A 15,083-nucleotide genomic window follows, 5' to 3' on the forward strand; every position below is an offset into this window, starting at 1 on the left:
AGGCAAAACTGCATTTTCACTTGAAAGTGCATTTTCTGAGCTAGCTGCAGGGCAGCATGGAGAGCTGGCCGGGTGGCACGCTCTGCTCTGACTCACCCAAACGCCAGCTTGCTATCCTTTCACCTGTGTCAGCACAAAAAGGTGCTTTTTCTTCCTGCCCGTTCCTCAGAGCAGCTGAATTTGCCAATTTTGTTGTTGTCGCAGGGCAATTCTAATTTATTTATATTTTTTTGGTCCTGTCTTCAGCACAAGGTGACCTGAGCTTTGCAGACTGTACTTGAAGTGAAGAAGCCTTCACGTTTTGTTCAGCCACAGTTATACATCATGTGCGGGGGGATCAGTTTCCATCGGGCAGCAAATGTCTTAGCTACGTGAAAAAAGACCCTGAGGAGCAGAGGGAAATTTGAAAGCGAGGATAAAGGAAAGTTCCTGTAGTTTAAGCTCCACATTCGTGCCGTTGGTTGGCTTTATGTGTGTTTGCATGGATATAGAAAAACAAAAAAGTGATTTACAGCACCGAGAAGAGGCTGGGGGGACTCGGCCACCCCTGCCCTCCCCGCGGCGTGCATGGGCTGACGGCGAAGCCACGAATGTGATTTATTTCCAGCTTGTCATGTACCGTTGGGTCCCAAGCCCACTTCTTCCCCCCAGCTTCCTTTCCAACGTGTGCTTGAGGTTTCACTTCCCTGCGCCTCACCCCAAGCAAACTCAGGCTTCTTGATGTGAACGTGGGGATGGAAACATCCTTCCCAAGCCCCTGCGAGTCCCAAGCCCTGTGTCTGACATGCAGGATCGTTTGAGGAGCTTTAAATAAAAGCTTTTAGTCTGCGGACAGCTTTTTCTTTTTTCCTACAAAACCTTGCTTCTGCCCTAAAAAAAAGGGGGAGGGCGTTGTTTATCTTTCAGGCTGATGAATAGTAATAAGTCTGAAAATAAAAAACAAAACCACGCACTCACACACACATCCTCCGAGGCGCTTGAAGTATTTAGCATGGGTTTTGTTATTTTTTTTTTTTGGACAGGAAGTTTCTTCGGTCTCTTAGATGTCTGTACGGCAACTTTTCTTTGGTTAAAAATATTACTAGCATAATTTCAGCAAAAGGCCGTTTCCCATGCATTTGAACTTCTGTAAGCCTTTTTCTCTGTGTTCTCCCATTCAAAGGGAAAACAATAATTATATCATTAAAAATGGGAATTCAGCCACCAGACACCTTTTCAAGACTGAGGCGTGTCAGGGTATTTTACCCTGCCTGAGACAACCTGAGCCAGGATTTTTGTTGTAAGCCGTTTGTAGTCGAACGCTTACACGGGGAAGAGTGATGATTGACTTGTTAGGTTAACGGGGCTTTTTTTAGGGTTTCTCATAAGTTGCCAGCGAGAGCCATTTTGAAGCGAGCAGCGGTAGGACACCCTCACTGAATCCTGTTGAAGTGCTTACTTGAACTGAAAAAAAGCAGAGCCCGGCGAAGGAATTCCTGCCAGCGAGCCTTCGGGATTTTTTCTCAGGGAAAAACCAGTGTAAAAACGTCCTTCTCCTCACAGCGTTGGCTTCTGCGTGTCATTAATCCTCCCTGTCTCCTATCCGTCTCTGGGAGATCTCTGGAGATCCACTCTGGATTTCCGCGGTGTTTGGTGGCAGATTGTTCTGCGCTGGATCTTCTCGGGCACGGGCGCTTGTGCAGGGCCCCGTTCTTCATGCTCTCAGCCACATCCAGCTCCTTTCGGGCACGCTGCTGTTTCCAGAAGCATTTCTCTGCTCGGGGAGCACATCTGCAGGTGAGGACGTGGGCTTCGGTCCCGTGTGGCACGGGGACAACCTTGGCACCTCGGCCACCTGCAGCACCGGGGAGTCACCAACTGCATCATCCCGTCCCCTCTGGGCACAGCCAGCAGCACGAGGACTCTCCAACCACAAACCACTGCCCATGGACTTGGACCAAAGTCTCCACTTGCCTCTTTCATCCCGTTTTCCCCTGCCACCCTCACGCGCTGGGCGCTTTTGGGATCATCCCCAGAGGTGGCACGGGGCAGCCCCTTAAACGTGGCTGTTGTAAGGCTGGTTTTGGGAACCCGCCGGCATCGCCGTTTGGGCTGTGGCAAAGGAGCTATCTCCAACTCCAAGCACTTCCAGCAGAAGCTGCACAGCAAAAAAAATAAAATAAAATCACAAACAGAGCAAAGGCTGCATTTAAAAAACTCCTTAGTTAGGAGGAAGTCCCTTCTTCCCTTGATTTTTTTTGTGCCTCGCACTTGTTCAGCTGAATCGCTTTTTATCCACGTTTCCCCGACCGCTAGGAAACGAAATATTTTCATTCTCCTGAAGCTTTAGAAAAAACCCTGAGAACTGTGCCGTTGATGGCGAAATCATTCACTGCAAATGCGAAAGCCGGGATCGTTAATGCAGACGAGTAGCTAACCTTTCGTGGTAATCAAGCGGCGGTGTAATCATCTGAGTCATCGTGCATAATGGTGAATAAAGGCAGGGGAAGAAGCAAACATACGAGAGTAAATGTGGGGAAAACGAGCTCAAAAGTTACAAATCTTTTTTTTTTTTTTTTTTTTTTTTTCTCCTGCTCACCTGGAAGAGATGAGGAGAAGGAGCGGAGAAGAAATTGGAAATATGCTGCTGGAACCACCGAACAAACTTGAGAAGTTCCTTCTGTTGTGCTGCTATTACATTCAATCCCCACCCCCCCCCCAAAAAAAAAAAAAAAATTGGGAAAAATTTCTCCAGAAAGCTTTAAGCCTAAAGAGCGATTTTAAATTATGCAGATGAAGAGAGAGTGAAAAAAATAAAATAATAATAAAAAAAAAGTAGAGAACTGTTCCTGATGACATTAATGCACGAGGGCTGGTTGAACATGAAAAATGAGTTGATGATACCTGCAAGCGTTTTCTTCGAGGCAAAGGTCAGAGTCGAAAGCAAAGTGCTGAGCACCGCGCGCAGCCGTCTGAAGGTGCTGCCCTGGAAGGCAGAAGGAACGAGCCAAAAAGGTTATTTGCCATCAAGATGGAGCAAAGAAGACAACCAGAGGAAAATCTCTCCTGCTCCGTGCTCGTGAGCCTTCCCCAAAAACCAGAACCCGGTGCGAAACGAAATCTCGCTGCGAGAAGCTCCTTTGTTCCCTCCAAGCCCAAATTTTTCTGTAAATACTTTGAAGAATTATGCTTGGTTGAGCAAAAAGGAAAACAGTACCTGAGCTCGAAAACATCCTCGGTGGAACCCGAGGAAATTGTTGCTCTGTGTTTGCCATCAATGCTTTGCAATTTATACTTGGCATTAGAGAGGACTACTGGACGTAAACGACACACAGAAGATTTTTCAGAGAGCTGCCAAATTTCCAAAAGCCAAAGAAAGGAGTATTTGTAGGAATTGGACAGATTACGAACAGATGCCCTGATAGTCACATGATAAGTGGAAATTTAGTTTCCTAATTTGATTAAAAGCAGAGGATTGAAATCACAGAAGGAAGTAACCAAGGAATGATTCAGATGTCTATGCGGCATGACTTAGTTAACTTGACTTAAGTGAAAATTCATAAAGCGAGGGGAGGGCATGGAGAAGGAGCCGCGGCCTGGCTGAGGAGATGCACTGCGGCATCCTGCGAGCTTGCGAGAGGAAGAAGCAAACAGAGCGGTTGCAGTTCGAAATCGGGCGTGTTGAAAAAAAAAAAGAAGAAGAAAAAAAAAGACCTCCCGTTCCTCTGTTTCGGCATGAATTAATGTGATTTTGTCAAATTTAGGTTGCTTGGGGTGCACTGGGTGTGGAGAAGGCCAAGCGAGGTGGTGGAGGCGCGGGCAGCCGGCGGGGGAATGGCCTGGGCCACGCTCCCTTGGGTTGGTGTTTGGTGGGAGCACCCCAAATTGTGCCGTGGGGCTCCAGCACTGAGGGTGACTGCATCCATCTCGGCTTGAGCTCTTTTTTTCTGGAGGAAAATGTGATTTGATCGCAGAACGGGGAAAGCAAAAAGGTTTTGGTCTTCAAGGGTGCACGGCCTTGTGATGCGAGGGCTGCTGGAACAGCAGGAAAGTGGCCGGGCTCTTCTTCTTGGCCAAAGTGCCCGAATTCTTCCCGTCCATGGGAAGTTTATTGCGAAAGGGGCTTGCTTTTCGATCGACGCGTTTTCCCGTGCGGAGCGGGGACCATCTGTCCCGCGGCCCCCATCCCTCCGCCGGGCTGGGGAGCGGCGAGCGGGGCTGCAGCTGTGCGCGGGGACGCTCGGCCCCGAGCGCCGCGCACAATCGCTTGGCAGCCGTTCAGAAAAGGAGCTTAATCTCTCCTCCTCTAAGCCCGTTTTTCTCTTCCCTGCGACGTCCCCGCGATGGCGCGTTTGATACCGGATCACGATGCGGCAACAAAAATAAAATACAAAAATCTATCCAGGTTGTCAGCAAAAAAAATAATAATAAAAAAGGCCCTTTCTGAAATATTTTTTTCCTGCTCAGTTTTATCATTTTATCAGAGGATTTTGGATTACGGGCTTCGAGGATCTTTACCTTTAATCTGAACTGATGTGCTGTTAGCGAACGGCAGCGCTCTGCCATACCCTACCCTCACCTGCTTCTACAGTAAAGGGAGTAGAAAACAATTTTTAGAAATCTGTTTCCTACCTACACGGGTCTGAAGCAGGAATTGAAGCGAAACGCTTCTTGGCATCCGTGTGATTTTGGTTGGAGGAGCAAAACTCCAGGTTGGTAATGGAGCAACGTTTGTGTTTCTCCAGGAGGGGTTATATCGCATCCATATGGATCTTCCTTTGCCGGAGCAGGCGCGCATTTCCTCCCCATCCAGCTTTCAGTCTTTGTCTAGTTATTCAAATTTGGGAGGCAGGACTCACTGGTTAGTGACTTATTTTACAGATTAGCAGAAAGAAGACAGGATTGCGTGGAGCAAAAGGCAAAAACATTGCAACTGATGAAAAACACAGCCGCGTGCCTCCGCGCCATCTTGCTCTGTTGCGTTTCTTTTCTTCTGGGGTTGGGTTTCGCTTCAACCTACCATCCGACTGGCAAATCCCGCGCGTTATTCGCTTTGTTTATGAGAAAACAAACAGGCTGCCAAGTGTACAGGTCCGCGAGCATCCGCCGGCAGGATTTGTAGAGCTCGAGGGTTCGGAGTGTGTGGTGGCTCGCCGGTTGCACCCAAAGACGCGCCACTACGTCGAGCACATCCACGTGGCGAGCCCCTCTGTAAAAAGTCTGCAAGGAAGCTTGACCAACGTAACATTTTGGGGTTAAGCTCATCCTTTCTTAGTGGTAAATACAAACTTTGATGCCCAATAATTCACGCCGCGCCTGAGACCCAATTGGGAGCAAACGCAAGCTCCAAAAGCTGGGTGATCTATGGCCCCGTGGCTTGCAAATGTTTCATCTTTCTCTTTGTTGCAGGCCATTAGCAGTGTGACACGGAGGCTGAGCAGTAATAAATGCCCATTGTTCCTTCTAGGAGCATCTCGGAATAAGTACAGATATGTTTTTTAGCCGACTTTTCCTCCCTGGAGCGCTCGCAAGGTCCCCTTAAGCGCACAAACCCTCCTCTTTTTGTAGCCTGTGCCAGACAAAGGAGGGCGCTTGGGTGGTTGGGGCAATTTGGGGGTTCAGGCTCTTTTTGGGACCGAATGAAGAAATCAGCACACGACACTCAGGATGGAAAATTTGGGAGATATGTTTGAGAAAACCCAGTCTTTGTGGCAGCGAGAGCTTCTCGTAGCCGAGCTCCTGTGCTGAAATCACTGGGAGGTGGACACGTAGCGTGAGCCGGGAGCGGGCTCCGCATGGGCGCTTGCGTGCGCCCAGCCCGGCCGTGGGGAGCCCCGAGGGCACCCCGGTGGGTGCCAGCTCCAGCCGCAGGTCCTTGAGCCCGTCCAGGGCATCCATCGCCAGCATTTCAGCACCTACCTGCTAGGTCAAGAGGAAGGAATAGTCATTGTGAAGTGCAACTAGTGGCAACGAGAAGCATTCGATCACGGAGCAAACAAAAGGCGGGCAGCCCGTCGGACCGGGGCGTCTGTTTTCTCCTCATGTAATAACGCAAATTTGGGATCTTTTATTTTTTGTTTGTTTGTTTTTCCCCGTAGAAACCTCTGCATCTTTTTTTTCTAGAGAGAAATGTTTGGATGAAAAAACAAAAACAACATAGGGTATGTGTGTGTTTTCTGCTCCCGAAGTGAATCTTGTTTAAGCTCCAATAGTTTGCAAACGCTGTCTTAGAGACTTTTTTTTTTTTTTTTTTTTTTAAATCAAATTAAATCTAGTAGGCTGGGTATAGGAATTTATACAGCTGATGGCTGTAAGTCTTTCAGACTCCCCGACATATGGATAAACCATGCACAGATTTAGCAGGTCTGTCTTTATGTTAAAACGTATACGTGATAAAAATATATGACTGCATCGGATTTTTGTGGTTAGCACTGTTTCATTCTGAAATGCTCCGAGACATTCAATAAAATCCCGTGTATTTGCAGAGGATATTCACAATGAATTGATAACCTTTTTTTTTTTATATATATATATATTTATAATTTTTTTTCCCCAAAGAGTTTTTGCATATATTTCTTTGCCATTATGCAATAGGCTCGCAACCATTTTTGTGCTGGTGCAGGTGCTGTTTATTCCGAGGAGCGTAGGCATTGCAGGTGTATATTAGGCACGAGCTGAGCGTCAAGATATTAGCCCAAAGTATGCTTCTCCCTGGCGTGCCTGCATTTTTTTGAGGTCTTTGAGGGGTCTGCGAAGCCAAAGGCTGGACTGCACGCCAAGAAGGGGGTCGGGACCACGTCCGTCGGGCGTCGCTTGCCCATACGTCGGCGGCGATTTTCCTGTAGCTGCTCCAGAAAAAAAAAAAAAAAGAAAAAAAGAAAAAAAAAAAGAAAAAAAAAAAGAGTAATATAGTTTTCGTGCAGCAAAAGTTCTCTCCGAATGTTTTTAGACGTGTAGGAAAGGCAGAAGGATGTTTTAATTTCTGATTTTCCAGCTCATGGCTCATATTTGACCAACTGCTTTCAGCAGAAGACATGCCACTTTGTTGAGCTATTTAGGAATCAAAAAGACTGTCTTAATTTAAAACAAGGAGCCTTTGTTTTAGTTGGTGACTGCCTTGTGAAATTTTTCAGTTCTCAGCGGGTTAACCAGGGAACAGGGGCAGAGTCATAATTGGCCTATTTAGAGTATTTTGCATGTGAATAGTGTGTTAGTGAAGCATTACTAAGTCTGTTGTGAGTGACATGGTGATTAGAATTTAGATTAGGGAAAACACATTCTGTACTTTATCAAGTACAGTAATTAGTTCAGTCAGTAAAAGTTGATTACAAGTAACGATAAAGTTAGATTTTTGGTGCTTAATTTTAAAATTTCTTTATTAAATGGTAAATTTGTTCTTAATATAAATGGTGGGATCTACACCTGTTTTATTGCGTATCAGAATAATTAAAAGAACAATGTGCTCAATGCAGAGTATAATCAGGGGATTTATATATTATGGGTAAGTTTCCGTGTAGTTTATAGCAAATAGAACATTACTCAGGAAATTGTTCTTCTGCCGGAGCCTCTTGGAGATGTGTAATTTCTCTGGCGGCGGCGGTCAGATAACGTTTGCCGCTCTCGCAGGGCAGCCGGGCTCCGTTCGTAGCCGGGGAAATGCCGTGCGTGCCGGGATGCTTCTCGTTAGTTAATGGGAGAGGCAGAAAATGGATCTAGTGAAAGTCCGCTGCTGCTGCTGCTACTGCGGCTGCCGTACAATAGCCTTAATTGTTTGGGATTTTCGGAGGTGCTTTTTGGTGGTTTGTTGTGTTTTGTTTTTTTGTTTTTTTTTTTTTCTGATGGCATCGCAAAAAAATCTTATTAGCGCACCGCTCCCGCTTGATGCACAGCCTGCCGTGTAGGTTTTCGTCTTGCACACCGCGATCTGTTTAGGAGTTTCGCCTTCCGTGGGGACAATGAGGCTGCTTCATGCGCTCCGAACCAACCGCACTGTCAACAGCGGGATTTTTTTTTTTTTTTTTTCCCCCTTCCCTTCAGTTTTATGATGGCTAAATCCGCGCGCCTCACTGTCTCGCGTGCAGCGAGGAGGCTAAATGGCTCCCAAACACGTCGCTGCACCGAGCTCCCAAAGTTTTTCAAACACTGATTGCGCTCGACTAAGTCGGCACTAAGTCTCCTTTAAACGTAAAGAATCGGATCTGAAATTCATTCCTTTGCGCTTTTCCGGGGGGAAAGGAAAGATGCAAAGCTGGAAATTTTTGCGCTGTCGCCTTTAAAATGTTGGCAGGTCCTGCTTTCAGGGTTCCGGGTGCTTGGGAAGGCTGCTTTGCTATGTTATTTTTAGGGGTGAGAAACAGCTAATGATGGGGGGAAGGCAGCTTGCACATGCACGCGCGCACACGTGTGTGTTTTTTCGTCTTTTAGCAAAGTCTCCTGGGAGGGGAGATGGACATCGGCAACCCCGGGGCGCTCTCCCCCAGCAAGCCGGGCTCCCAGTACTACCAGTACTCCAGCAATAACCCCCGCCGGAGGCCTCTGCACAGCACCTCCATGGGTGAGTGACTTCGTGCTCGGCGCTTTTTGCCCCATTTCCACGCAGCGGGAGCGCTTCGGGCCCCGCGCGAGGGCGCGGGGAGGTGAGCGCAGCGCAGCCGCCGCCGCTCCTCTTTGTGGGGCACGCGAGGAGCCTTCGAAAGTCGCTTGCTCAAAGCAGACCCGCGCCGGGCGAAAACAAAGGCCCCGGGGCTGGAGGTGGAAATATGAGGGGTAGGCAGGAGGCTGGCACCCCTCCGCCGTGCCCACGCCGCTGGGAGTGGGGAGGGAGCGGCGGGCAGGGTGATTAGCCGGCTCGCTCGTTAGAAAACCTCGCTGGCAAAATTAAAAAAGAAAAAAAGAAAGAAAAAAAAAAAAAAAGCCCATCTTGACGAAGACACCGTTTTATCTTTTTTATTTTTTATTTTTTTGCAGAAGTACAAACAAAGAAAGTTCGGAAAGTTCCTCCAGGTTTGCCGTCCTCAGTAAGTACCGCGCGCGCCCGCCCGCCCACCCGCCGCGCCGTCGCTTTGCTGGGGGGGAAGGCAGGCACGGGCACTCGTAGCGCATGGCACAGGTTGTGGGCAAGGTGAGGAGAGGCATGGAGCCTCGTTGTATGGCCTCGTCCGGCCTCAGTGACACGTCGGGGACGAGCATGCGTGGGTCACGTTGGACTTTGAGAGGCAGAAGCGCCGAGCCGCCGCGCGCCTGGTGGGCCGGGCGCGAGCTTCACGTGCCGGCCGGCGGCGCTGTCGCTGCGAGGCTGATTTATGGGTTCGTGGAGCGAGGTGCACGGGGAGGGTCCCCGCGAGCTGGCCCCGCTCTCAGCCCACCCCGAGGTTTCCCTCCCGCGCCAGGGCAGCGGGCGGCCGTACCTGCAGCGGGCGCTGCTGGGCTGGCACCAGGTGGCCGCCAGCGGGAGCCAGCTGCTGCCGGGGCGCTGGGGGATGCTCAGGGCATAATGAGAGAGCTGCTAATTACCCAGGGCTTGCCCAGGTATCTGCAAGCATCTCGCTGCTACCTCTTTGTGAGGAGGACCGTGGACGCCGTCCATATAAACTGCGCTGATTTCGCAGCGTTTGTCTCGAAACCCTGGCGCCGCGCGGCCGGGACCGGGTGTTTCTGTGTGGCTGGGTGAAGCCCTTTGTCTCCCGACCCCCACAACTCTCCGACCACTTTGCAGCTTTCCGTGGCGGTGTAAAACCTTTGTGGTTTGTTTGTTTGTTTGCTGAAAAAGCCGTACTACAGTCAACCGCATCTTTTGAGAGCGTTTACTTTAAAAACCATTAATACATAAAAAATAGTGGTTTTAAAAGAAACGAAAGGACATTGCAGTAAATGAAACATCGAGTAGTGCTTTGAATTTCATTCTAGTTACCATTACGTTTCATTCTAGTATTTTTAGTCTATTTTTCTTCTCCCCCATGGCTTTAAAAATGCATAATGCGTATTTTCCTATCAGTATCTGCAAACAGAGAAGAAAGCACTAATGAGGGGAGAGCGTCCTTTTCATACTTGATAACTGTGGTTGCTTTATCTGTAAATCTGGTTATTAGGAGGAGCCGAGTGGCAATCAATCCTGCAGCATATATAACAAATTGACATATTAATCTCAGATGGGTTTTCTGTTTTTGCCGTAAATCCAACTAAATTTGCAGTTTGCAAACCAGCCTACTTTGAAAGCCTCAGTTAGTGCAGTGAATGGGCTAAGCAGTAGTTTCAGGACCGGTCACTTTATAAATAGAAAAAAAAAAAAATTGCAATTTAAAAGAGAAAAACACATAGGAAGATCCTAATTTAATTGCAATTTAATAATTGATCATTGTAAGCTTTATCGTAGGGAACAATACAAGCGTAAATCTATTTATAGTTGCTGAAATAGGGAAATTCTCGAACGAAAGGTTCCAGCGAAGTCATGATACTAGCTTGTTTTAATTCAAACCAAGTTCCCACGTGCGTATTTTAAACCTCTTTACCGGTGTGTTTTTTGGGTTGGGTTTTTATTGGAGCCCTTTACAGCAACAGCTCATATCCCCCCCCCCCCCCCACCTCCCCGAAGGCTTTTACGGGCACCGTTACGCCTGAAGTCAGGGGTGGATTTCATTGAGACGAAACTTTAGCTCTCCCCGCTTGCCCTGCCAGCCTCACATGCTCTGGCCCTCGCGGCTCTCCCCGGCTCGAGGCCAGCCCGTGGCGCTGAGGATCTGAGCCCCGGCGGTGCAGGGGAGCTTTGTGAGCACTTAAAGATGCAGTGCCCTGGCTTGCTTTGTGCTCGCTCCGTCACCGCCTGCCAGACCGCTGCTTTTTCCTTCAGGCATCCTCGGGGACAAACACCCACGTTTATTTTATGCTATACAATATTTCTCAGCAGCGAGGTGACCATCTCAGGACGTTTACCTGAATATTTCCGCTTCTGTATTATAAAAGATACACTCTGTAGGACGGTACCCGCTGTCTGCTCTTGTTTTGAGCAAGAGAGATGACGCTGATGTTGGAAACGTCAGCATGCAGGGATGTAAAACCACCACAAAAGTTTTTTTTTTATGGATTGCTTCTTGCTTCCAAAGAATGAGACGCGATTGGTGTTTGTCACAGATTAGTCTCAAACGCGCGCTTCCTTTAATTTTGCCTGAATGCTGCTGTTGTGCAGAACGGAACCGCTTCCACAGCTCGGTACTCCTTAACTATTTTAACAGTATTGCTATTTTTCAGTCAATTATCCCCAAGTCGAATACACGCTAAAAACCTGAAGTGCTTTTAAGGAGATGCACAATTTATGAGAAAATAAAACGCAGGAAGGTACGCCCCGATATTTTAATCGCCCATAGCTGTGCCTTCTAAGAATAAGGAAATGAATCTACAACGAGTCCAATAATGTGAATACGAGAATGGTTTGGCTCTGAACGAAATACAGCTTTGCCTGCGTGACCATACAGATACGTGTTTGAGTCTGGTTGTCTCTGGTATATCATGGATCATCCGTTTCCCCTGAAACACCGCACACCCAGGTGTCCCCAACAGCAGGAGCATCCGATAAAAGGTCAGGTTCATTCTGCCGATAGCTCGTGGCACGCCGAACAGCCAGGATTTATGATGCTGGATAAAGTATAGGCATTTATAAATTGCCTAACTGGCTGATAATACACTTAGTTGATAGGGTGGAAATATTGCCGTATTTCTCTTAAAATATGTATATTAACTTGTGCTCGGTGTGATTTATGCGGTGGATATGGAGATTAATGCAGCAGCGTTGGAGAGAGCAGTTATTGTTGATTAATTCATAAGTAGTCTTATAAAAATTTCAATGATAAATGGTAATAAATACGTGGTATCAGCTCCCCTTTATGATAAGAAATGGCTATGAGTTTTGCAAACAAAGTAAATTAAACTAGGGAGCTAATCAGCATGTAGAAACTACCGAGGGGCGGGTGTCACGAAGCCGATGCCGTCGGCCACGTGGGGTGGGTGCAGGTGGCTGTCCCCGCGCCGCCCCTTCCATTTCCCCAAATCAGGACCCAAAAAGGGTGGCGAGTTTGGGGCATTTGGGGCTGAGCCCCCTGAAGGTGAGACACTGACTTGACAGAGCAACCTCAGCAGCTACTTTCTGAAGAGCTGTGCAGCCATTTGGTAAAATGCTCTGTGCAAGCAGCAGCTGCTGCCATCACCGTTGTGCAATCAGACATCTCTTCTCTACGATTTTCTTCTCCCCTTAAACTTCATTCAAAGGTTTTGCTGCTGTTTTAACCATTAACCTGACACCTTCACCCGCTTTGGCTGCCCCTGCACCTCTCACAGGCATCCCGGCTGCAGGAGGCAGGTCGCAGGCTGGAGAGCTCTGGCAGAGATAACTCATAGATAAAGATAACGCAGAAGTTCAGCCTTCACGGGGAGCTCCTGGTGCTGGGATGGCAGTCAGCTGCGGGCACGGTGTGAGAGCTTGGTGGCTTTGCTTGGAGCTGGAGCATCGAATCGCAGGCAGGATGGCTGTGGGGTGGCGTGTGGCTGCCTTCTGCCGCACAATGGGGCCGCGGGGCTGGAGCAGCTCTGACAGAGCCCTCGAGCCCTGCAGGGGGCAGGCAGGCAGGCAGTGAAGCTTTCTGCAGCCTGAGGTGCTCTGCTTTGGGCCAGGCTTCCCAGGGGTTAAAGCTTGTTGTTTCCTCCATCGCCAGCCTTATTTCCTTTGGCCCAGTTGTCCTCTGGCAAGGAGTGTAGTCAGACACAGTCCTTATACTTCCTATTTCCCTTCTCCTTGGACACTCTTTGCCCTTACAAGCACACCGTGGGCTCTATTCGATCCTTACAGCAGGCCTGGGAGCTGCAGCCTGAAGTGAAGCCCCTGGAGCAAAATGCAAAGGGTTCAAAAAGGAAAGGGCAGGGAGTTATGGCTGAGCTGGGCTGGCATCCTCGTGATGGGGGGAGCCTTGTGGTGCGGACACTACAGCCAGAATAAAGGCTGGGAGAAGCTGAACGTCATCCCAGTTGTGTTAAAGGAGAAAAGAGGAACCAGAAACCTGCTTTTGTTGAAGAACCAGCAGGTAAAATCCCCCAGCCTCACTTGTGGTGGCAGCAGCCTCCCTCTTCCATCTTAACTCGAGGTGTCCCCCTGGGCAGGAGCCATCTCGTTGCACTTGCTGGGGTGTGTTTAGGACCGTATGGGCTTTGACCTTGCTGCCCAGACAGATAAGGAAGTGTATGACTCAGTCGTACGTCCTAAGGAAACACCTGCTTTGTTCCAAAAAGCAAGGAAAGAGAAACACTACAGGGATGCCACCTGGAGCTCTTCCACGGCTTTCTTCTGGGAGCCTTGGAGTAGCTGGGAGGCGAGGAAGCACCCTTTGTGCTGTTTGTGCAGGCTTTTCGCAGACTTCCTACCTCGAGCAAATAAAACACAACCTTAGGAATTTCCCTTCGACTTGATGGGGACTTGTCCAAAACAACCACGGTGTCCCCGACTGTCCCCGTGCCTCCGGCCGCCACCTGCAGTACCAGGAGATGGGCCAGCACCTCTGGGGCCCTGCCTCGGCCCCAGGTGCCTCAGAGCTTGCCAGGAGGACACCTCAAGGTCTTCCAGCTGCGGCCAGGCCTCCTGGGATGGAGCTGACCTTCCTGAAGTAGAAATCTGTGGAGATTTGGGGTCCCACGGGGAGCAGGCTGACAGCTCGGGGAGAGCGGCCTGAGGAGGTAACAGGAGCCGAGAGGGGCAGGAGGCGGCCTGAGGAGGTAACAGGAGCCAAACCGGGCACTTTTGTGGAAATATTTCTGTGTAATTCAGCTACAAACCCAGAAAATTACTTAAATTACTCTCGAGCAGTCAGGGGATGGGTTAAAAGAGCTCCTCTCGCAAACCGCACCTGAAAGTGCTCGCTGACCCCACAGGACTGCGGCGACATCTTGCAGGCCGAACGCTGTGGTGGTGTTTTCAAATAGATGAAAACGCAGTGAAATGCAGATTAAAAATGCTTAGTTTTTGTTTTCGGGTAAATCAGACAGGATATCTTAAACATGAGAAAGGATCCGGGGAGAATGGTGTGATTGGGGTATTGTTCCAAGGCCTCGGCATTGCAGTATATTTAAAGGCAAAACTTTTAGTGCAGGCTTCACACACTTAACTATCCTGGACTCAAAATATATATATATATAAAAAAAATAAAAAATCCCATACTGAATAGCTGTGGCCAGCTGGTGACAGAGGTGTGGGATTAGTGGGGTTTTGGGTTTAGCTTGAGCATAGACTCCCTCTTCAGAGTACTGGAGGTAGTGCAGGAGGCGATTTTCCCTCATGGACATCACGCTTTGGCCAACGCATCCAGATGATCTCCGTGTGCCTCCAGAAAGGGCAAAACAGAGCAGAGAGCACTGTTTTTATGGCAGCTCTTGGCAAATCGCTGCTCCTGTGGAGCACCATTTATCCCTCGCAGTGCCTGCAGCGGGGTTTGTAGGGTCGCCTGAGCGGGGTCCGCTGGTGGGACACTGGGCTCTGTGCTGGGGAGGAAACCCACTGCGTGTGCTGGAGCCTAACACCTTTCTCCCCCCCCTCTGAACCACACACACATTTTTAATTCACAATTAAAATTGCCCAGACTTCTATTTTCCTCCTTTATACATCCATGTAATTTCTATTTCTTTCCTTTTTTTTTTTTTTTTTTTTTCCATTTGGAAATTAAGCCGAGTTTCACAAGTGCAAAACTCAGCGCTTAATTTTTTTTTTTTTTCTGTTTGAATTCAAGGCTAATTGTTGGCAAAAGGCATTCAGAGATAAAAAATAAAAACTAAAATCGCTCGCTGCAGCGATTTGATTTTGTAGCTTTTCTTTAAATATTATCTCTAGCTGGTGTTCATTACAAGCACTGCAGTGGCTTCAGATCTCTGATTAGCACAGTCCAGCATCGAAGCAAAAAACATTTCAACCCTATCTTGTATCAAGCCTTTCCAAATCGGTTTTAGGGAAGGGCGGCTTCCTGGGCTTGGGGGGGTTATTTATTTGATCTGCTTTAAGTTTTTCTTCCATTTTAGAAGTGATTGGGTCGGGGTGATGCGGCGTGCGGAGGGGAGAGCACAGCGGTGCCGGAGTT

General features: G+C 48.6%; 1 protein-coding gene across 12 annotated transcripts in view; it reads left to right on the forward strand.

Annotated features, from left to right (window-relative positions):
- Positions 1 to 15,083, forward strand: part of LOC309889424 (transcription factor 4-like) — a 177,652-nt gene that overhangs the window by 100,278 nt on the left and 62,291 nt on the right. For all 12 annotated transcript variants that reach the window (XM_082782257.1, XM_082782246.1, XM_082782256.1 and 9 more), the window contains 2 exons: positions 8,404 to 8,533; positions 8,947 to 8,996. In XM_082782257.1, coding sequence (XP_082638383.1) covers positions 8,404 to 8,533; positions 8,947 to 8,996 — 180 coding nt within the window. The remainder of the gene's footprint in view (positions 1 to 8,403; positions 8,534 to 8,946; positions 8,997 to 15,083) is intronic.

This window comes from Aythya marila (assembly GCF_965140915.1).
Source record: "Aythya marila genome assembly, chromosome: W".
Lineage (NCBI taxonomy): Eukaryota > Metazoa > Chordata > Aves > Anseriformes > Anatidae > Aythya > Aythya marila.